Consider the following 23730-nt stretch of genomic DNA (forward strand, 5'->3'; position numbering starts at 1 on the left):
CTCAGTTAGACATTTTTTAAAGTTATAAAATGAATGCAAACTATTTTAATGTGTAAAAAACGCTTTTAATAGAAAATGAATCAAATAAAAACTAGTGTTACATAATCAATAGCTCATTAGAAGTAATACATTTCAACTGATACAAGTTCATTAAAATCATAAACTACCAAAGTTATAAGGACAAAAGAAAAATCCCCGAAATTTTGATTGCATTTGGTCGGAAAGTAATGCAAATTTTGTGACTGGAATCGTAAAAGAAACATATTTAATTATTTTTATTGGAAATACATAGGAATTTCGTATTCATAGAATGAAATTTCAGTTTGACATCCCTGTGATATGGAACATAAATAAGGACAATTACATTTGTGTGTTCTATAAAGAAAAATTTGCTTGCTTTTTGCTCTGCGCACTGCACTACATAACGATATAAATGCTTAGTAAGCGGTTAAGACGACGCATTCTATTTTTATTGTCATGGCGCTAGGTACTAAACCTAAAGAATCTGTGAAAAGAAAACTGGTCTATCGAAAAACTTCACGACTTACTGAACGTCAAATAACAACAAATCTCAATAGATAGAGTTCGTTTATTTAGAGTTTTCTCCAAAAATCTCGGGAAATAGAGACCACAAGGACGAACAGGTAGGGACGACGAACATCTGTTTCTGTACGTGTGAAACACGTCATAATAAGACGAGCTTGCTCCAGAAAACAAATACATTGAGATATTAGATGGGAATTCCAGTTATGATACAGTTCTCGAACTGTTCAACATGTTTTATGAAAAAAAAAGAAAAAGTTTCACGATGTAAAACTAATATTACGACCTACTCAAGAAAAGTTCAAAAGAGATCGACCAAGGGTTGAGTATGCCAAAAATGCGTTGTAGTGGATTTTGATTTGGATGAACTAGCCTGTTTTGTCTACTTCTGTACGATCTGTGTGAAGGAAAAAACAAATTTCAAAGCTTACATTTGGAGGCGGCTCAGTAATGGTCTGGGGAAGTCTCGCAACGGACGGAATCTATACCAATATTTTTTTGTGGAGGGCAGAAGTATTTCTGAGAGCAATGTTCATATGCTGAGCAATATTTTATTTTACAAAAAAAGTCATTTACGAGTTTAAACAATTTGTTCCATCAGGTAATGCCTAATTACATGTTTCTCAAATCTCAAAATGATTTATTTTGTGAAATTACTGTAATGGTCGGACAAAAGGCTCGATCTAAGTTTAATAGAAACTTTGTGAGGCATATTCTGGCACCCGAAGAATGAAAAAACAAAATTCAATATCGAAACATGCAAGAACTCATTTTTTTCATCGAAAAAGTCAGGTTAAAAATTTCCAAGAACGTTCTTCAACTTCCATTTCATCAAAACTGATATAATTGACTGAAAAAAAGGAGGAAATTATTGATTACAGGGGGCTTTCAGGGAAAAACGCTAGTTGTCCTTATAATTTTGTCCAGTTTTATTAATGACATTTTATTATTAACTAGTGGTACCCTCACGGCTTTGCCCGTAATAGAAAATTAAAAGGTCATTTGATTCGCCTGTATATTTACAAATAATGGATGATGAATTTCTTGCTAATATGCTATGTTAATTTGCTCGCCCATGTTATAGTAATTTGCTCGTCCACGTTATGTTAATTTGCTCGTCCATGTTATGGTAATTTACTTGTCCATGATAATTTGCTTGGTAAAATGTTCTTAAAATTGGAATAGAAAAAGAACAAAATCGAATTTTTGAAAAATCACTTCGAGATGCACACCCCCATGCTAAAAACTAGTTTCGTGCCAAAATTCATGAAAATCGAACGAACGGTCTAGCTGCTATGCGCGTCACAGAGATCCAGACTTGCAGCTTTATTATTAGTAAAAATTACGGTAAAACATTCATATTTTGTATTTTCAAATGTTCTGCATTCCGCAATAATTTCTAGAAAAAAAAGGCATTTTGTGTATTAATTTCACTGAATTATTTCAGAAATACTTTTTTTCACTGTGCAATTTTCTATGTATCTTTATAATTCTGACCACCACTGTATTAGTATTTTCATTCCAAAAAAAAATTTTTTTTTTTTTTAGATTAAGGGTTAAGTTTCTACTGATAAGTCATACCTCAACTGAAGTTGAGAAACCTCCAGAATCTTCGGTGGCAGTGACGATGAGAGAATAGGACTTGGGTTGTCGCAAATCCTCATAATCCAGATCTTTGGCGAGTTTCACAACTCCAGTTGTGGGTCCGATGTTGAAGGTTCCAGCTCCCTTACCCTGCGCTCTTAGAGTGTAGCGGATCTCTCTGTCTGCGAATGATTTCGCTTTCACTTCGATAATGCTGGAAAATAAATCAATTAATATTCATCAACGAATCTGACTGTGAAAAATAAAACATTTGAACATTCTCACATCCGTTTCTCTTCCCACGTCCACTTGTTACTTTTCGCACATCAACACATACATACACTTGTTACTCTTCATACATCAACACATGCATCCAATTGTTATTTTTCATACATCAACACACAGGTAAAGTATTTCATTCCTTCTTATATTTTTGACTAGCCGCCTGAGGCGACCAGCTGGTCCGCCTTTTTACGCCATTCGCCTTTTTACGCCAGGGGTGCCGCCTTCGACGGCTGTTTAAACAATTTAGCAACGACATTAATCAATGTTTTTCTCTATAAATCAGTATTATCATTTGTTTTTTTACGCCAATGTTGCCGCCTTCGGCGGCTGCTTAAATAAATTTCGTGGCGGTGTCAATCAATCTATATCTATCTATATCATTAATAATTTGAATAAAATATTTTCTAGATCTGTCTCCAGTGTCGTCGTTTGGAATATTTTTAAAGGAGGGGGAGGGGAGACACAAACGACGTACTCTTCATGCATATTTTGTCGAAAAAAAGAAAAAGCACTTCCACTTTTATGTGAAAGCATTGTTTTTTCAAAGTCATGGTGTATGTGGGGGAGGGAGGGGGGCATTGACATCCAATGTGCAAGCAGCCACCTACGGCGGCTGTTTAGCTAACTTGTCATTTACCTCTTTACTTCAAGTTTGCCGCCTTCGGCGGTTGTTTAAATAAATTTGGCAGCAGTATTAATCAATCCATCTCTATCTTTTTTTTTGTGCCATTCACATTTTTACGCCAAGATTGCCGCCTTCGGCGGCTATCTACCTTTACAATCTATCTCTACATTTTCTTATCCATCTCTATTTATTTTGACCTCCTCACCCATTTCCTAATAAAAACAAAGAACACTCAAAAAATCGCTTTTTTTATTTAAGTAGAGCAAAAAAAAAAAAGCTCAAATTCCCCGTAGTGTGCAAAAAGTAGCGTTTGACAAAGATTAAAAAAATCTCGCTGTTTTTATTGAGTTAATGCGCACAACTATGAAATGTAACGTAATATAGATACAGCGAAAGGTCCAGCTTGGGGGGGGGGGGAATGGAAAAAGAAATAAATGCAATCCCTAAATAAAACAAAAAAAAAAAGGAAAGAAAAAAAGCAAGCGCTGCCGAAAAAACACGTGGTCATCACGTCAGAAAATGAAAAAAAAAAAAAGATCAACATTGCTTGCGATTAAGATTCCATCGTAAATATCGAATCGAAACCCAAGTAGTGACGTCACAAGCATAAAAGATTGAAGAACGCTTTTTTCGACTGATGCGTGAAAGGACATGATGTGTTCAGCATTAAAAAAATTGTAAAAAAAAAAACTATTGCGTATTTTTAAAAACTTTTTTCTTCTAAAGAGGGCGAAATGTTTTTACTATTACCAACTTAAATTTCAGAAATGAGGCTTTGATACTTCTCGCAGGATGATATTAGAAAAAAAAGCCCCAGAAAAACATGCAAATTAAAGGTTTTTTCAAAAATTCATAAAAAATACAAAAATTGCTCTATCTTCAAAATGTTTTTGTTCATCATATTCAAAATTAAATTTTCGACACTATAGTACCAAAAATATTTGTCTAGCGCGATTGGTTCGGGGTCTGTGAGGTTAAAAGTACTAAAAAGTGCTAAAAATCACATAAAACATTAAATAACTATTTTTCTAATTAAAATATCAAAAATCGAAGCCCGAGGTGCACAACTTCAGCAAAAACTACACCTGTATACCAAATTTCATCTTTCTAGGCCTTACCGTTTTCCCGGGATGCGCACCACACACACACACACAAACATCTTATTTTATTATATGTATAGGTTCAAACATCTATGAAACCACCAAATCTTTATGAAATTTTGCCTAGCATATAAATAATTAGAGTTTTCTCTAATAAATTGATTAAGTAATAAATCTAACCATAAAATATACTTCAATTTTGGGATATTCTTCCTGAAAAGGAAAGCTCCTTCAGAACAGATTTCTTTTTAACCCTTTTTTCTTTAAGACCCTGAAAACTTTACCTGACGACCATATTAAAAGTTACATATTTATCGAAAGGAAAAAAATACGAGTAAAATGACAAAAGTTGAATATCATTGCATTAAAAAAAAAATCATGAGTAAAGTTTTGTTAATGACTTAAGTACTTATAATCAACAAGTCGTTTGCTTTGGGGAGAAAAATATACAGATATCCATAAAATATAGTATGAGAATGGCGTCGTTAAAAGATACTTTTAAAGTCTATCTTTGGAATTTAATTTTTTTTTTAATTCTCTCACTACCACCGATGCATCTACATCAAATAAATGATCTTATACAAAATTCAAATTAGTAAACATATATTTGCTTTTGAGTCATGCTTTAAATATCATTGGAACTCATGTGTTCCAACCAGCAACCAGTACGTGAACCCTATATCACATATATTTTGTGCATATTTTACATGATAACTTAAGGTGTTTGAAATACCTTATTTATGTGTGTTACGTAATCAGTGCAAAAATCTGGGAAAATAGCTAGCTACAATTTTAAACATACATTTCAAGACTTTCAAAATAATTTCACCTATCTGATTTTCTTTTTTAGATACATTTGTGGTAAATACGAATCACAGAAAGTCTTTTTTTAAATTTATTTATTTACAAAAAGTAACCACAATACTGTAAATTATTACTACAATAGGAGATCGGTGGAAACATGTGAAAACAAAGTGAATCACATGAAATGCTTCACAACCACATAAGGGTCGCGACCCACAGTAGGTGGGGAACCCGTGGACGGAAAAACATACCACTGGGATGAATTTGTCGCGGTGATCCTCGCGTGACTCTCGGTGACGCAATCAAGCTATCTTAGTTTTTCCTTGGGGAAAAAAATATGTAAAGAAAAGGTGTAACTATTCAGTTCAGAAAAAGTGTCCTATTATATTTGTTGACACCATCAACGTAGCTTGTTTCCGTATGTGAATTGCGGGTGGGTCTTTAGGGACTACACATCTTACAATATTATTTTACTAAAAAATTATTTTTCCATTAGATAAATACTAACTTTCAAATATCTATAGATTGAATGTACTAGCTGAGCTAAATTAAGGTAGAAAAAAGCACATGTTTACCTTAATTTTAAGAAACTCTTAAAACAATTAAAACGTTTACCTTGGTGCACAAAGTTGGTAACATTAAAAAATATTTGACCATCAGACTGTTTTTTACTATTATTAACTATAGATAGCAAATGCCTTCATAAAATAAGAAGCATAATGCAGTTCTACTTCAAATCTACTCAACTAATTCAACATGACTCCCGGTCTTTTATTTATCACATTCTTTCCAGCGAGTGAAGCTTAATACAGGATTCATTTTCTAACCTTTTCTCTGAAAAAGTTTTTCCTTCATAAACTTCGACAAGAACCAAATAAAATACAGAAATATATTTAGCTATAGCTTTTCAAAACTGAATTATGTACTAAAAAAACGTAAGAAGCTATGAATTTCAATCTGAAAAAAAGGCAAGCACGCTTTTCTGAAAAATTTTTATAGGGTAGATAGACCAGTGAATGGGCACTTAAGGGCTACTTTATTTTGAAAAATTCTTGACATTGTTATAAACTACAGCGTTTGGCACACGGCAGAAAAAAAAAAAAACATTTTAACTAATGCATGCAATTATTTTGTTAAAAGCGGGAGAATTTTTACGGTTCTGCTTATAGTTTTTTAGAGAGCTGAAACGAAAAAATGTGCGCTAGTCCAATTAATGAATGCTCTCTCTGCCAGTGGACAAACACAGTACTTTCTAGTCGTTTTGGAAATGTATGGAAGTTATTTGCCAATTCATCTAAGGAAGGACTTCTGATTTTTCTTCTTATTTTTAATAACGAGCCGTTGATTCATTGGTCGGTCTACCCTCACTATTTTGGTAGTCTAAACAACTGATTCGCCATTGTTGCAAACAAAGAAAAACAATTCAAAAAAAAAAAAAAAAATGTAAATATGTACTATTAAGTAATCCCAAATCTTACTCTGAATCCTTTCTTTGGTTTTCTGGTATGGTGGCTTCGTATTTTTGCATGTAGAACTGGGGCGGCCGTTTACCGCCCATGATGGACAGCCGCTCCTCCCCGGTGGACTGGTGCTGTCTGTCCTCCGTCATTCCATTGTGGTCCTCTGCCTTCACGTACAAGACGTACTCCTTATCGAGCATAAAAGGGTCACTGCCCAGTGTCCGCACCTCACCAGATCGCTCATCGACCTCGAAGCGACCACCGGCTGAAAAATTAAAACAATCACGTTAATTTTAACTGTCTGATTGAAGCTTCTGATATTTTTGAACGCCCAAGTGAATCATCCACTTTAAGTTTGTTGATTAAAATTGTAAGTTAAATTTTAAATTACTATTTTTAAAAGCATTACTTTTAGAAAAATAACGGCTTTGTGTTACGAATTTGAATGAGTTTTATTTGCATTGCTCAGAGATACATTATGCTTTATGTTTATTTACAATCTATACGTATCATTTATATTAGGTGTGAGGAATTTTATAAATGCCTAAAAACAATTCATTTGTAACCTCTTATGAATAACTAACTGAATTATATTTAATACCCAAGGTCCATGAGGTATATACCCTTATATCCGTGAGAATTTCTATTTGTATCTGGGGGCACGGTAGTATCCCTGCAAAGGCAAGCCAAGCCTAGTCCAACAAAACTGCCGTACCAGTAAAGTTATCCAAGATATAATCAAATCAAAAACATAAAATATTCAAAAATGCCAAGTCTCACTTCCACCGTAAAAAAATAGTTAGATATCAAGTATAACTTACTCAGCTGTTTTAGTTACTATTTTGGGAAGCATGTATTTAACAACTTCGTCATAAATTGTTTCCTAACAAGTTACCTTGACCATTTATAGTATTCGTATCAATATTAGATACCTTTATTTATGTAATTAATATAATGACTTGGCAATCGCATTGCTACATTATGACAGAAGAATTATGGATATTTTTATATTTCGCCGGCGCAGGTGCTCAAGTCACCAATAATGGTACAGCCAATGCCAAATGGAATATCCCCACTGGAGTCATTTTACTTAGAAATGTTTAAATCAACATTTTTTTAAAAACTGTATCTTGCGTATTGTCGCCTACGATATCTGCTTGGCGAGATTAGCCCAGGTAAAATGGATAAGTACCGATTAATATACTATTTAGAATACTTCTAAATGAACAAAGGGCTGACAGGTCGTATTTGTGCAGTATTCATACAAGCACAAATAAAGCGCTCGCTGTAATCGTTAAGAGTACGGAGATGTTTTTATGTTGCCGTGTGATTGCCAAGTCATTATATTAATTATAGAAATAAAGTTATCGATTATTAATACGGGCACTATAAATGGTCAAGGTAACTTGTTGGAAGCAATTTATGAAGAAGTTGTTAAATATGTGCTACCCAAAATACTAACTAAAACAACTGACTTGGTTGTGCTTGATATCTCACTACTTTTTACGGCAGAAGTGAGACTTGGCATTTTTGTACATTTTATGTTTTTGATGGGATGTACATATAGATATCTCTTGGATAACTTTACTATACCACTGAATGTGTGAGATGCTTCAAAGCACCCCTGACATATCCATGAGATGTATTGTAAAAATCTTGGTTTCGCGATTGCTATTTGTAGTCTAAGAGCAGCTATCCTTTGAATGTTGAACAAAGATACGGATGTCTTCAATGATTTGATAATATATAGATTGAACTCTTCTAAAATATACCTTACAGATAGATTACAGGTTGAGTTTCATGGTTATCTGAGTACTTCAGTGAGCACAATCAAGGCCGTATCCAGAAATTTTTTTCGGGAGGGGCCCGGATTAGCACATTGCCCAACACACACACCATATAATATATATAGACACACCAAACGCATAAAAATGTTAACATAGAAGACTTTTTGTTTCGATTTTTAACGATTCCACTGTTTGGACTGATGTTATTTTATTTTAAGTTCTTATTATTTTTCTTATTCACCTTGTAGTGGTAAGGATAACACGAGGGGTGTCCTTTTAAGTCGGATGTAGAACATCCATAATTTCAGGGGGTCCGGGGGTTTCTCCCCCCCCCCGAGAAATTTTTGAAAAAAAAAATCTGTATTTTGAGGCCTTATATTAGGTAATTGAAACAACGAAAATATGAAAAAAAATAGGCAAACAAAGTTTTTTAAAAGCTATACATTCTTTTTCCAATCAAGATCAAACAAAATAAAAATTGCTTGCTCGACAAATCATGGAAATTAATGGACAGAGAGGAAAAACGAGAGAGGAGAAAAGAGAAGCACCACGTCATTTGCTCATATCGACTTTAAGTGAAGTTTGTTTTTGATCACTCCCCCTACCCCCACTTTTTTTCATTAACTGCAATACAGTATGAAAATTGTACAAAATAGTTTAAAAGAAATAGTGTAGACATGCAGAAAATAAGAACGGAAGGGTAATATTCTGGTCATTTGGACAATTCATACTTTATTTTCTTGATGAGATACAAAATTGAAGAACTTTTCAAGGAATTTCAAAAACTTAAATAATTTTCAGACTCTCGAACAGTGTAAATTATTTGAAGCTCTTATAACTTTGTAAGACACACCCGTTTTAAGTTAATAAATGCAACGAAATATTTCTCGAAACAAACTTTTTTTTTTCAATCACAAGTAGTGCAGAAAAAGAAAAAAAAGTAGAGTAAGTGTTATTTTTTTTTCTCATACTTAAGGTATTAACAGTATGCCGTAGAAGTAAGAAAAAATTAAAAAAAAAAAAAACAAGCAATAACAAAAGAACTTCCATGATACTGAATTCGGCATTAAATAAATGCAAGACATGAAACATATCAGTAACAAAAATGATCTTGAAAATTATGCTACAAAAACGCGAGAATCGTGATTTTTGCATTTTTTACGCAGGATGTATCAAGGAGCTGAATTTGGCACATCTTGGTAACAAGATACTCGCCTAATTGGAAACTAAGGGCCCAGACTTTGGGGAGTCCCCGGCTCGAAATCAGTACAGTGTAAGTTTTATAAGAGTTTTAGGGGGAGGAGGGCAGGGTCGTGTATAGAGGGGAGAAGGGACACCTGTTAGTCCGGGCCCGAGCTTAAATGGGGGCCAATATCTTTAAACCTAGGGTTCAAAATATAGGTGAACAATATGTAGGGGCCCAAAAAAGGTATTTGTAACAGCCCCAAAATTTCTGTGCACGCCCCTGGAGGAGGAAGTGCACGAACCAGACTTTACCAAAACTGACAAAGGGCCTGCCTTGACCCTGGACTGCCCTGAATTGAATTGGGAAAGAGAGCAGGAAGTCATAATTAAAGGTCTAAATTTCAAGTGTGCCTTGCGGCTAATGAGAAATAGAATTGCTTTTTCTGTATTTCTTCCAAATATTATAAATCTTGAATAGTAGCAAAATTAAGAATAAAAAAAAACTTCGTTATTCTCCTTTTCTGACATTAGGAATTAAAAAAAAAAAAAAAAACCTTCTTCTGTTTTACGGTACAAAACATTTCGGGTTTCGGGGGGGCCCGGGCCCGTCAGGCCCCTCCCCCCCCCTCTGGATACGGCCCTGAGCACAATCAGTTTAAGGACCCTGTGCTGGTATGAACAAAACGAATCTATTTGTATACCAGTAGATAGTTATCAGTACACGGTTCAAAGTGAGTTTAGCTTTCAAATTGAATAAAATACCAGATGAAAACTTCTATTATAATACTTACTCCGATCTCTGACTAGGAAGTAGTGTATATTGTGGTCCGTGTCCGGATCTCTAGCTTGCAATTTGAACACTGGAGTGCCCGGTGGAGCATTGAGTTGTACCACAGCCTGCATCGGAAGGGGGCGATTGATAAAATAGGGAGGCTCGTCGTTGACATCCTTCAAGTGAATTATCACACGCTGTCGCTCTGGATCTAGAAAAGAAAAAAAGGTAGTTAAAATCAATGTATCTATAATTGGAAAACGTGTTTCAAACATTATGCCGAAGTTCATTTAGTGATTGACAGATAACGATCACCTGATACATTTCTCAATGCTTGAAATGTGTTCTAAAAATTAGATTGCGTCGTAGTAAATCTTGATGTTACGTGAAAAGTTTTATTATTTTTTTTTCTTTATTGTTAAACTTATACATTTTTATAAAATAAATAAAAAGAACACAATCCAAGATTTTTGTCAGTTAAAAGTATTTATGAGCAGTTATATGAGCAACAGACATAATTTTTTTTATGCAAAAGGGCATTATTTGAGAAGAAAAAAAAAACAATTTTTATTTGCAACCGAAAAGCAGAGTTTTTTGTGTGTCATCATTCCGAAATAACTCTTAGAAACACTCAGTTTAAAAGTAATTTTATGAGCAAAAAAGTTTCGATTAAATGCAATGTATTTTCTCTGTACAAGGCTAGTATTAAAAACCCCTTCGAACGTTGCAAGAAAGCTACCCAAGAATTGCTTGGATCGCTGCCTCAAAAAGAACCTGCATAATATCATAAGCACTTCTCCCCCAAAAATGTAAATTTGGAATAAAATATTGGCATTCTAACCTAAATGCATTTTATAAAAGAATGCTATTCTAAGCTTTAAAATGGGAAAAAATGTTAAAAAGAGAATGGAAAAACACATTACCAAAATGGCTCTACACGGATTTCCGATTCTAAAGCAATAACATTTAACTCGATTAACTGCACTTTCTGGTATCGTAGCCAAAGCGAAAGATTTAAGTCTATTAGGCACTCTTTGCTGCATTTTAGGGGGAAGTGGAATGCATAACTTGATTCCCAGTTCTGGAAAAGTTGCCACACCATTTTGTTGTGCAACAACGGTGTTCCTCTTCGGCTCTTTTGACTCTTATGGGACCATGATTTCGTGGTTAAGACTCGAATATTTTCAATGTCTGGAGATCTTGGAAATTACTGCACCATTTTTAAATCAGTGAGTCGACTTTGAAGGCAGTACTATAGAACTTTTATGCATAAGTTGCAGAGTCAGAACGCTAATACATTTGAATATTTGGTTCTTTTCCTTGTTTCTGTAATTTGTGCTCTTTGGTAAATGTTTCAGTAAATGTTAGAAATTACTATATCGTTATTAAATCAGTGTGTCGGCTGTCAATGCAACTTTTATGCATAAGGTACAGAGTTAGAACTGTAATGTATTTAAATCTTCATTTCTTTTCCTCGTTTCTTTAAACAGCGCTCATTCGTGAAATTTTCAATTAATTCTCGTTTAGTTTTTTTTTTCCTTCGGTAAGCCTATTCCTTATAACAGAATCATACATTGTTGATTGACGCACCTCTTTTGACTCTTTTTTATTTCCTCCAACGAAATAAATTAGCATGTTCACGAAAATTTCTCCTTCAAATACCCTTTTTATCACCCTTTAATCAAATTCGACTGATTTTTTGTAATGTCTGTTTTATTTATGTAAGTACTCATGCATACGTATGAGAAATTTAAATATCTTTTTTTTTACCAGCTCTGCATCAATTTTCACTAGTTGTTTCGTAAGGTATGCGAGTAACTATGTAATTAAGTATGTATATCGAATTTCAAAAGCGGTTAACTACATAGTTTTTATTCTAATAATTTTTTTTTACTTTAATAATTTTATATTAATAACTTTTGAAAAATATTTGATAAGTATTTTTGACGTTTTTGAACGTTTTCTTACAAATTCTATACCCAATTACGATTTTTATAAAATTTTATAGAATATTTTTCTTTATGCGTGTTAATTATTAATTTTTTCTAAAACATTCAGAAAAAATGCGATTATAATCAATGGTAGAGGCAAAGGTAGGGTCATGAGAGTCATGATTCCCCCCCCCCTCCCCACCTCTTCTAAGCCATTGACAATATTATCCATCCATCATTATTGTATGCGATCATAATTTAAAAATTGCATGCAAAGTTTATAAACATAGAATATTATGAAAATATATTATTCCAAAGTCTGTTCAAATACTTAATGAATAAAATGTAAGCGTTTGCCGCAATCTAATTAAACTAATTATTTGTATAAGTAAATGTTTGAAACAAAACTTCCTTCCATTGTTTCTGAATTTAATTAAGCTCAACCCCCTACAAGGCGTCTTATTACTGGCCGATTCGGAGTTTTTTTATTGACGCCCAGAGAGCTTCAGAAATATTTCGTTAGTAAAACTTGATGTTTTTCAGCATGACCCCCCCTCCGCAAGCCTGTATTCGCATCTGATTCTAATGTTGCTGAACATAGTTTTTCTTTAAATTAAAAAAAAAAAAGGCTGCGGAAGTGCTCAGAAACCTTGATAAATGAATTGTGTCAGCAAACCAACTTTGAAACTTTGCAAGTTATCTGTCATACGAAGGCAAATCCTGCTTATTATTTTGATGCAGAGCACACATGCGTACATGATAAACAAGATATCAGGCAAGAATGTGTTGATAGATATAGTGTTTGGCGAAACATTTTGAAATCATCATTTGAAAATTCTAATAAGAAATTTACAACAAACATCTGCTTCTTTAAGTTGAAAAAAAAAACTGTGAAGAGTAATAAGTCCCATAAACAGAATTTTTTTACAAATTAGTAAGACCTTTTGAAAAGTAGATATCATTTCAGAGTTACAGGTTTGAAACTGGAAATATAGAAGACTAATTATTTTTTATTTATTTTTTATTTATTTATTTATTTTATTTTATTTTATTTTATTTTTTTGAAATTTGAACTTACTAAAAAGGAACAATAGAGCACTATTTTTGGGGAAAAATAAGTCAATTTATAAAAAAGTTAAATTTATGCTCAGTTTTTATTGGAAATTTTTAGATTTACTGCTGGTTTTTATTGGAAATTTTTACAAACTTCAATCATAATATGAATCATGTAGCTGCAAAAGTAGGTATGCCCAATTTAAATTTTTTTCGCAAATGCTTTTTTTTCCCCATTGCAATACTTAGGTAGACCTACAAGCTGAGACACAGAGTTTAAAGATGGTTCCCTAAATGGTTTGAGCTAGAACCACTCTATGAGAGTTTTTAGTGGCCTTAGTTTAAACAAAACAGGAGACGTTATTGTAACTTATATCCCTTTTTGGGGGGTAGCGACAGATATGTAAATTTTCCCCGTTTTTTTTTTTAATTATTTTTTTATGAGATACCTACTGTTGCAGTCATGCGCTTCATATCTTATTAAGAAAGGATTATTTTGTTCAGTGCTGTAGTTTGAGTGGGGGGGAGGGTACCCGCCCGAAATATTTGGTTGTTTATTGCAAATGTAATGTAAATTGGTTTCCCCCTCAAACCCCAAACTGAGTCACCTCAAATATTTTTTTCCAACTATAGCACTGATTCTATTGTTCAGATACATTTGGAATACAGTTAGAACTTCAATCATCCAAATCAGTTGGAATCCGGCTCCATCCGGATAAATAAAAATTCGGTTAGTTGGATTGAAATTAAGTAATATATTTTAAGTAATTACTGTATGCAGAGACTTCATGATTGCCCTGATACTCCTGATTTTCCTGATAAAAACTATTTTGTCCTGATATCCCAGATTTTTTTAAAAACCAATTTCATGGCTCCCAACAGGTTTTCAGTTCGTTACTCGGGAAGAAAAAGAACCTTTTACAGTAGTGTGCAAAAGTTTAAGACCACTCATAGAAAAATCAGATTTAATGGTATTGAAGGTTTAAAGGATAATAAACCGAGATCTTTAATCAAACGTCTTGAAATAGTACTCGAACTGACGTTAGTACCTTTTGTAGACAGAGCAACTCTAATTCTATTGAGGGACCAGGAGGTTGTATTGAGGGAAATCTTTTTTATCACACGATCGCCTCGTGCTCCAGTTTTTCTAGGGGGACCGCTTCTTTTAAGATCCGTATGATTTCCCGAAAATTTGAATTTACAGATCGATTGACGGACAGATGTCTTGCTGAAATTTAATTTCAAACTTATTTTACTTCAGAAAATCCGAATTCATGCAGGGCCAGTTTTTAACCGTTTTTCAAGGTTTTCACGGTAAGTGATTTTTTTTACCCATTACAACAATTATTCGACAACACTGTATATGCAAAATTCGATAACGAACTACTGATAAACAAGACAGGCACGTTCATCTATAGCAGTAGAAAGTGTCTAATGCAATCAACGCATGAAATGACGCAGTAACGCTTGAAAATGATGCAATCAGTTAAAATACAGGAAAATGACTACTGGTCTCAAACTTTTACACGCGACTGAAATGCTAAAATAAGGTTGCAGTGATTAATCGGCGACTTTTCCGATTAACCTATATCGGCCAATTTTATCCGATAAATCGTTTGAAAAATTATTTTTGTATTAAATTTACTTAATTTAGAACAAGTAACTATGCTGAAAGAATTTGAGCTGACTAGTGGGCATATTTTTATTTATTTAATTTTTAAATTTTATTGAAGATACTTTTGCTTAGAACAAGAAACTATGCGCAATGAATTTATTACACCTAACCAATAGTTTAGAACTCTAGCTGATATGTACCCATTTGATTCATAACTTTTAAATTCATAATTTTTGTTCCGAACGTGTTCGATTACCTTCATTTTCAACTTGTAAATCAGGCTTCTCGACAATCGTATCGTTCATGCAGTGAAACTCACTCAAGCGACCGGTAGCAGAAGCAGTGCGGCGTGCGTCGCAGATTCTAGAGAAAGTCTGCCGACTATTTCTTAGTTAGGAAGGAAAAAAACTCCAACAACTTTCAGAGACAAAACATCTTAATTTCAGCTAATGTATTTTTCTGGGATTTTATCCACAGGTAGTATGTCCTTGTATTTTTCTGGGATATAATATTTAGGTAGCATGTCCTTGTATTTTTCTGGGATATAATATTTAGGTAGCATGTCCTTGTATTTTTCTGGAATATAAGTATGTTTTTATACGTTTCTCGGTGTCGATTTAACATTTAACTATTAATCTACTGTTGGTTTTTCTTGCAGACTTTTATTCTTTTTGATCTAATTCGCAGACTGCTGAAAAAAATTCTGCTACCACGCTCAGGCGGTTTTTCGCCACAAGATAGCACAAACATAAAAATTATACATATTTAACTGACCATAAGAAACAACATAAATAAGCCAAATATTACAAGACACGTGTTTTGAGGTTTCGAGGAAACCCTTTTTCAATGCATAAAAATGAGCTTTGGAGTGTAAAGCCATCCGATAAAAGCATCGAGAATGAACAGCAGAGAGAGACAGTTTAAATAATAAAAATTGCAAATGAGCGGAAAAAAAACAAGACTAAGTAAAACTCGGAACGCCAAATTTATAATATGATTCACTTTAAAAAGAAACTTTTAAGCAATAAATTTCTAAAAAATGTCCGTATTTCGAGGTTTCAAGGAACCCCTTTTTCAATAAATAAAAGTGTGAGCTTTGGGGTGTAAAGCCATCTGATAAAAGCATCGAGAATGAACAGTAGAGATAGACAGCTTAAATTATAAAAATTGCAAATGAGCGAAAAAAAGCAAGACAAAGTGAAAAACTCCATATTTATAATATAATTCACTTTAAGAAGAAACTGTTAAGCAATAAATTTCTCAAAAATTTTTGTGATGGGGAATTCAGCTGTCCAAACGAAACCACCAACTAATAAATTAGCAATGAATGAACCCAGTTTCACAGACATTTAAAATTTCCTCCTCCATTAATATGTCGAAAGTTATAATTGAAAATGAAAAACAGAGGGAGGGGGGGGGCGAAATTTCGTGTCTGCGAAACTGAGGGGACCCCATTTTTAAAAAAAATGACAGCGAATCAATTATTAGAAAAGTTTTTTTAACGAATCAATTGTTGCATTGAAAGAAAGGCAGAATAAGTATAATGCAGGGAAAAGCAATACAAAATTGTTGGTAAAACCCGGGTTTCTCGGTAAATAATTCTTGATTACTCAATAAATGCAAATAATAAATTGATGTAAAAAGTCCGAATTTATCCACAAGTTTGATTTTATAATTAATGAAACCTTCCTTTTATCTTCAGGGATTTAAAATGGGTTTAAGTAAAAGTTTTTTTTTTTTTTTTTTTTTTTTTTTTGAGGAGAAAGAATGGGCGGCGGGTTCAGGTCAGCCTATTGACGGCGTAGAGTTGAATTCGGACCTGAAAATCAGCATACTTAGACATTCATCGGCGTTAATGACTTACTTATTCATAAAATTGTTTCCTTCAAAGAAAAACTTTATGACGGACTTCGCTGCGAGTATAGTACATTTGTAAGAAAGCATGATTTACGGGAAAATTTCAAATGTAATGTGCTGATGGTGACCGATGGAAATAAAAGATTGAAACAAAAGCTTGCATCAAAGAGAGATAGCACAAACCTAATAAGAGCAACATTTTGCCTCAGCGCCAATATTAAGTTAGTAATGATAAATCAATATCATAAACTAAAGTTTGCTTTTTTTTCGGAATGCTAGAAAACTAATTTTACGCGTTTCGTGCAACAAGATAGCACAATTACAGCTGCAAAATAATTAGCACTGAAATTCTAATAAAATGCTTCAAAAATGAAACCCTAAACAATTTTCATATGCAGTTTTCAAATTCAATTTTCCGAATTGCATTAATTTGTTATTTAAAGTGTGACTTACAAGAATAAGATTAATGGAACAATACGCCATTATTGAGGCTTCAGAATGTTGGAGAGCAATCGTTTCATTCTTCGCAGTTTACACATTTTGACTAAGTTAGCTAAGCCTAAAAACGTAATTTGGGATTCTTTAAATCATTAAGCGTTTCTTTCTCAGCGTATACCATGAGCAGCAAACGTTAAAGAAATTAAAAAGTCATTGGCGCCGTTAAGACAATGAGTGAAGTTCTAAATCAGTTAAAATAATGAATCGTGCCTAAAGAAAAATTAGTCGCACTGAATTTTTTTCACTTAATCTTCTAAGTGAAGAAGTCATCAATTTTCTTCCTCGAAATAAAATTTAAAAACTTTTTACAGCGACTAAAATAATAAGATTCGTCGACCATCGGTTCTGATGGAAAAATCGATGATTAAACTAGATATCGATTCGAAGAAAGCAGTCTGGAGCAGCGCGTTGAAAATTGTGCTTTTAAGAAAAGAATGTTGATTTTTTCTCATTTTTTCATTATTTCTACTTGTGTCAACAACCATGAAATTAGAAGGAAGGAATGTCACAGAAAACACTGGATTTTTTTTTCAATGGTATCTCCATTCAAATATATTCAACGATAATTTGAAAAAGATTGCATGGATGAAGAAGCGTTCGAATCAGATGTCATCAGGAGCACTTTTGCGAGAGTGATTTTTTGCATAGCTTTACGTCGTTATTTACATCCTCATTTGAGTGAAATATTGCTGTGGAGTAACTTTTGCTGACATGAATGTACTGAAGCGATACAGCCCTGATCAGATACTGATTAAGAGAAATGAGTTTTGGGCTCTGTTGAGGGGGATGTATACACATTGAAAATTAGTTTCCCGAAAACATTACTTGGATAAAAAAGCATTTTACTCTTTAGTTAACGGATCACTATTTTAACGAACAATACAAATCTATGTCGATTGTGAAACTCTAGAAAATCAATAAATAACAGCAAATGCACGTCGCATATGAACCAACCACCAAAGTTATAAGGTATACTTGAGACTTAAATTAAATTAATTTAGACGAACTGATTTTTTTCTTCAACTTCTTATTAAAATGTTTTTAAAAATTTATTTTAAATAATTTTAATTTGAATACTTAAATGGTAAGAAGAACTATTCAAATCCAATTGTTTAAAAACAAAATTAAGTGCTATTTAAGTATTTTCTCTGTTTTAACTATGTATTGTTTAAACATTGTGCTATTTTAATTCATGGAATTCGTGCAAGCTGCTTGAAATTAATGTCGTTTGTTAACATTGGCAATTTATCTGACATTAACTGGTCAATCAGTGAACTTATAGAGCTGATTAATTTTACCTTATGACAATCAACTGAAATAGGAATCAAAGTTATGTTGCATAGTAAAATATATGTAAATAATTTATTCAATTTTACTCAGATTGGATATGTGAAAAGAACGTCATTAGCGCTCGAAACAAGCCTTGATATTTTTTAAGGAGTAGATCGGTAATACTAATCTTTAGTTAGCAACAAAAACTTAACATTGCCATACTACACTATGTTCTCGGGAAAGACAGACTAGATATAAACAAAGAAATGCATCTTTTGGTGACCTCAATCCCTTGTTTGGCTTGGACAAGAACAAACTGGTTCCAAACGAACAACGAAAGCAAACACTATTGGTTATAATCTTTTTTTTTTTTCTTATTCCAGAGAAAATCCCAGTAAGTGGCATAGCGGCAACCCTTCTGACAATCTCTTTGTTTACTTTCAATCTGCCTTTCCGCGACTGTAGTTTTGGACGTCACACGAAAAAGACTTCATTTTGTCCCACAAGTGGCAGCTCATAAAATTTTTGCTTGAAAAATCACATTCGTTCGTGGGACAATTCTCGAAAAAATGTCCCGTGCGTAACGTTAAGTTTTTTTATTTTATTCAAGTAACTATTAATTAAATATGGGATCAACTGTTATACTTTGATAGTATATTAGAGCATGCATTATCCCCAACAGCATTGTTTTTTAAAGACATTGGTTAGCTGAAAAAAATTAAAAAACTTACGCACGAGACATTTTTTCGAGAATCGCCCTGATTTCTTAAGGAACAAAATTTTGCCCGTTAGAGTTTTGAATAATTATTTTCAATAGACTATAGGAGCTGTCACGAGCGGGACAAAATATCCATTTTTACGTGAAATGGCAGAATAGTACAACACTTTCGTCGTCTCACATCGATTTATTAAAACCGAAAGAATTTGCACCTATATATCGTAATGTGAATATTACAACTAGGTAAATACAATTCAGTTTTTTTCATACTGCTTCAAGGAAAACTCAACGAATGAATTTTTTTACGATTTTTAGAAATGTGAAGACTTGTTTCTAATCTTATTAAACTACCATTTCTAAATTTTATTTTAGAGGTATTTATGACTTCTTTTGAACAAAAATTTTAAACTAAAGTGCAACATTTTTTTCTTTCAAATTTGTAGTTGCCTAGTCGTAGTACTCAGCGCAAGATGTATATTTTCATATGTTGAAGCAAGTGGTGCCTAGCCTACAACCTGCGGGCCACATTCGGTCTGCAAAGCTGATCCGTGTAACCGATTTGTTCAATGTCACAAATTGAAACGTATGATTCGTGTTAATGTCCCAAATTTGGATTCAAATGTGCAGAAACTAGTTTCTGAAAAACATGCGTTTGATAAAATAAGCATCAGATAATTACTACTAACAAAAATTATTGACTTGATTTTTCTTTCCTTTTCCAGACTTTCCCATGTTTTTTAGAAAAGAGTATAACTTCGATTTAACGACACCCGATTTAACGATTTCCTAAATTTAATGATAAATTTCACTGGTCCGAATTTGACTGCATTTAATGTCTTCGCTCCTCGATTTAACAACGTCCTTAATTTAACGTAAATTTTGTCCAGTTCCTTGACAATCGCTAAATCGGAGTTACACTGTTTTTTGCAACTTTATATGTATGTGTTCTGGCTCACGAGAATGATTTTAATATGAGGTGCGGCCCTCGAGCAGAAAAAGGTTTAGCACCATTGGGCGAAACTATTGTAAGCAATAGAGTTCAAATGTTCAGTAACTTTAAAATAAATGCTACCTCATTTCATAGTCACTAATTGACAACTCTAAAAAAATGATGAATTGAGCTCCTTCTTCTCAGCAACAAAAGTAATTTCTTCTTGTTATAACTCAAAGTAATATTTTAAAACAAAACTCAGGCTTTTTTATATGTTCCGCTTTGAAATTCTTTGAAATGGCTTCTCTAAATAAGACAAATCGAACTTTTTTGTTATGTTCTATAAGTCAAACTGTACTTCCCCCACGCAGTAGGCTACGGCATCGGTATTTATGTTTATTATCTTTGTTCCCGTTTTACTTCCTTACCGATCTAAAATCCTAAGGGATTCGAAGCTAACTTCAAGGAATAAAATTTTAAGCACGCTCTCTTCCCCAGAGAACAGTTTCTAAATGTGGAAGCCAATAACGATTCAAAAACAAGTCAAAAAGAGAAAAGTTTTTCAAAGCTTCGATCAACTTTTCAAAGAAGCACTGAATCTTCTATAAATATAATAAAATAAGATGTTTGTGTGTGTGTGTGTGGCGCGCATCCCGGGAAAACGGTAAGGCCTAGAAAGATGAAATTTGGTATACAGGTGTAGTTTTTGCTGAAGTTGTGCACCTCGGGCTTCGATTTTTGATATTTTAATTAGAAAAAAAGTTATTTAATATGTTATGCGTTTTTTTTGCACTTTTTAGTACTTTTTACCTCACAGACCGAGAACCAATCGCACCACACAAATACTTTTGTACTATAGTGTAGGAAATTTAATTTTAAATAGGATGAATGAAAAAAAATTGAAGATAGAGCAATTTTTGTATTTTTTATAAGTTCTTGAAAAAACCTTTATTTCGCATTTTTTTCTGGGTTTAGTTTTTTTCGAAACCCATCCTGCAAAAAGTATTGAGCCCTCAATTCCAAAATTTTAGTTGGTAATAGTAAAAACATTCTGCCCCCTTCAGAAGAAAAATTTTTTAAAAAATACGCAAAAGTTTTTTTATTACAATTTTTTAAATGCAGAACACAACGCGACCTGTAAGCATTGCCGGCTGAGTTCCGCACTTCCTAATCACGTGACCTAACTGAAATCGTTTGCTTTCTCTTCACTTTTTTTCCCCCAACGTTCAAAGATTTCATATCTTTATTTTCCCAATTTCTTTTTTTTTTTTTTTTTTTTTCTGGACGTTTTGCTATATTTATGGGTACTTAGAGCCTTTTTTTTGCGTGCAATTTTAAGTAAATAAATAAAGCCCGCGGTATTTTGCATGATTTTTGTAGGGATTGGTGGTTAGGTTTGGTAGATAGACAGATGATATTTTTGCATGATCTTTGTTTCTGTTACGGATTGGCGGTTAGGTTAGGTAGATACAGAAATAGATAGAGATTGAGTGGACAAAAATGTTTTTTTCGAATTAATACTTATATAAATAAAAAAAGATTGTTAATAACTGTCAGAGGTAGACATGCATAGATCGTATAGATAGATAGATAGACAAATATAGAAGTCGATAAAGTAGATGGACAGCAAGAAAGAGACATGTCCGTCATTTAAGGAACTTCAACAGGGTGTCAATGCCCCCCAACAGGGTGTCAATGGAGATAGATCTAGAAGATATTTTATTCAAACTACTAATGATATAGATTGATTGATACCGCAACAAAATTTATTGAAGCAGCCGCCGAAGGCGTCAACATTGGCGTAAAAAGGCGAATGATAATATTGATATATAAAGAAAAACATTGATTAATACGGTCGCTAAATTGTCAAAGCAGCCGCCGAAGGCGGCAACCTGGCGCAAAAAGGCGGACCCGCTGGTCGCCGTAGGCGGCTAGTTATATAATAAAGAAAGAAAAAAGGAGAGATGTCTACAAATTAGAAAGACAAGTTTTTGCTATCCGATATTCTTTTTTTACCCTCTGAATAAATAATTCTTACCATATCAAGTCATATGCACAAAATATGTAAACATCAGTTTTATCAACTTTATATAATAACTCAGAAAGCGCATTTGGTTTCATAAACGTTAAACAAATGTTTGTCAACGTTTAAAAAAACCTATTTTAAAACGCTTATGAAACGTTACGTATGCTACCTGGGAATGCAATAACAACTACTGGGGAAAATTTTAACATTTCTGAACATTCACTGTGTACAGTAGAACCTTGATTAACCGGTGTGATTGAGACCGGATCTCTTCCGGTAAGTCGAAAACTCCGGATAAAAGCGTACTCAAAAAGGCTGTTAGGAGACTTCACTTCAGAATCCATCCAAGACTTAATGTTTCCAAAATATTGTAACCAATTTCTAAAGAATAGTTTTAGCCATGTGATGGTTTGTTCAAACAGTGAAAAAATTTAGTGTTCTTTGATAATTATATTTATATCATTATAATTTATGTAATACTGTGCACATTTTGTTCTGTAATTATTTTATAGTTCAAAAATAAAAATTTAATCGGATTCCTTAAAACAAAAACGGTGTGTTTTTTATTCGTCTGTAGTGAGAAAAATAATTTAAAAAAATGGTGTTATGTATATCAATTGAAACAGAAAATGTGAAGGAGCTATTTGCAACTAGAGTTGTGCAACAAATTGCACTGTAGGATATCATGTTTTTAAAAATATGCTAATTAGTTGATTATATTCTAACTGGATAATCCTAACTGTATTAAATCCCTCAGAGGAGCCTGTAACCCCTAGAGTGGCGGATAGGGGGTGCCTCCTTAGATTTTCTTTTGGGTGGAAGGAGGAAAATAAAATACTTCCTGTGGACCAACAGGCAGCAGTGCTCTGGTCACCATCTTTCTATGAGAAGTCAACATTGCCCAATATCGACTTGAAAAGAAAACCTTCATGGTGGATCACCAAATATGTGAGATAGATGCCAACAGAGAGATCGCAAAGACAATTACCAGATTAAAAATAGCCCACTTTGGTGACATGAAAATAAATGCAGGCAATACCAGGACTCGTGTAAAATGTAGAAATTGTCCAGATGTAGAACTTTCTCCAGATCATACTCATATTTTCAATACTAGCACTTCTAAAGAAAATCGTACTATAACCATTTGACGGAAGTCTCTACGGAGAAGATGTAGTGCAGCAACCAAAAGCCACGGACCCATTGGACTTCAACAGCCACCAGCCGAACATGTATTAAACAGTAGTCTCTCCATGACTTTTCACACTGAAGTGTTATTAAACACTAAAATATCTTTACACTAGTGACCAAGTGCAGACATTGGATTTTTAGTAAAAGATTTTTTTCTAATGGCAAATAAATGCGCATGCCTTAAAACTTGTTCTAACACTATTTTACCTTCTTAAGTCTCTTTTTCAAACAACTAAAGAACAAACAGTTATAGAACCGCCTTTTTGTGGTGAATTTGAAATGCATTAAACTAAATTAGTGCAAATACAGTAGTGGCTTTTTAACAACTGCTTTATTATATTAGTAAAATGAGCCATTATGTTTTTTTTAATTAATAATACCTAGTAAATCATCTTAAAAAAAAAGTCCTGAAGCTAAGGCAGAATTGCAAACCAATAGCGAACAGCTCGTTACAGTATCCATAGACTACAGTTTCGCCTTAATGTTGGGCTTTTTA

The 23730-nt window shown here is 33.4% G+C and overlaps 1 protein-coding gene across 1 annotated transcript in view; it reads right to left on the reverse strand.

Moving 5' to 3' along the window:
- LOC129218889 (neural-cadherin-like) overlaps positions 1-10996 on the reverse strand; it is a 539341-nt gene extending 528345 nt beyond the window's left edge. The window contains exons 1-4 of the mRNA XM_054853212.1: positions 10987-10996; positions 10165-10356; positions 6420-6666; positions 2125-2341 (exon numbers count right to left, since the gene is read on the reverse strand). Of these exons, the coding sequence (XP_054709187.1) occupies positions 2125-2341; positions 6420-6666; positions 10165-10356; positions 10987-10996 (666 nt within the window). The remainder of the gene's footprint in view (positions 1-2124; positions 2342-6419; positions 6667-10164; positions 10357-10986) is intronic.
- Positions 10997-23730: the final 12734 nt, after the last annotated feature.

This window comes from Uloborus diversus, chromosome 1 (genome assembly GCF_026930045.1).
Source record: "Uloborus diversus isolate 005 chromosome 1, Udiv.v.3.1, whole genome shotgun sequence".
Classification (NCBI taxonomy): domain Eukaryota; kingdom Metazoa; phylum Arthropoda; class Arachnida; order Araneae; family Uloboridae; genus Uloborus; species Uloborus diversus.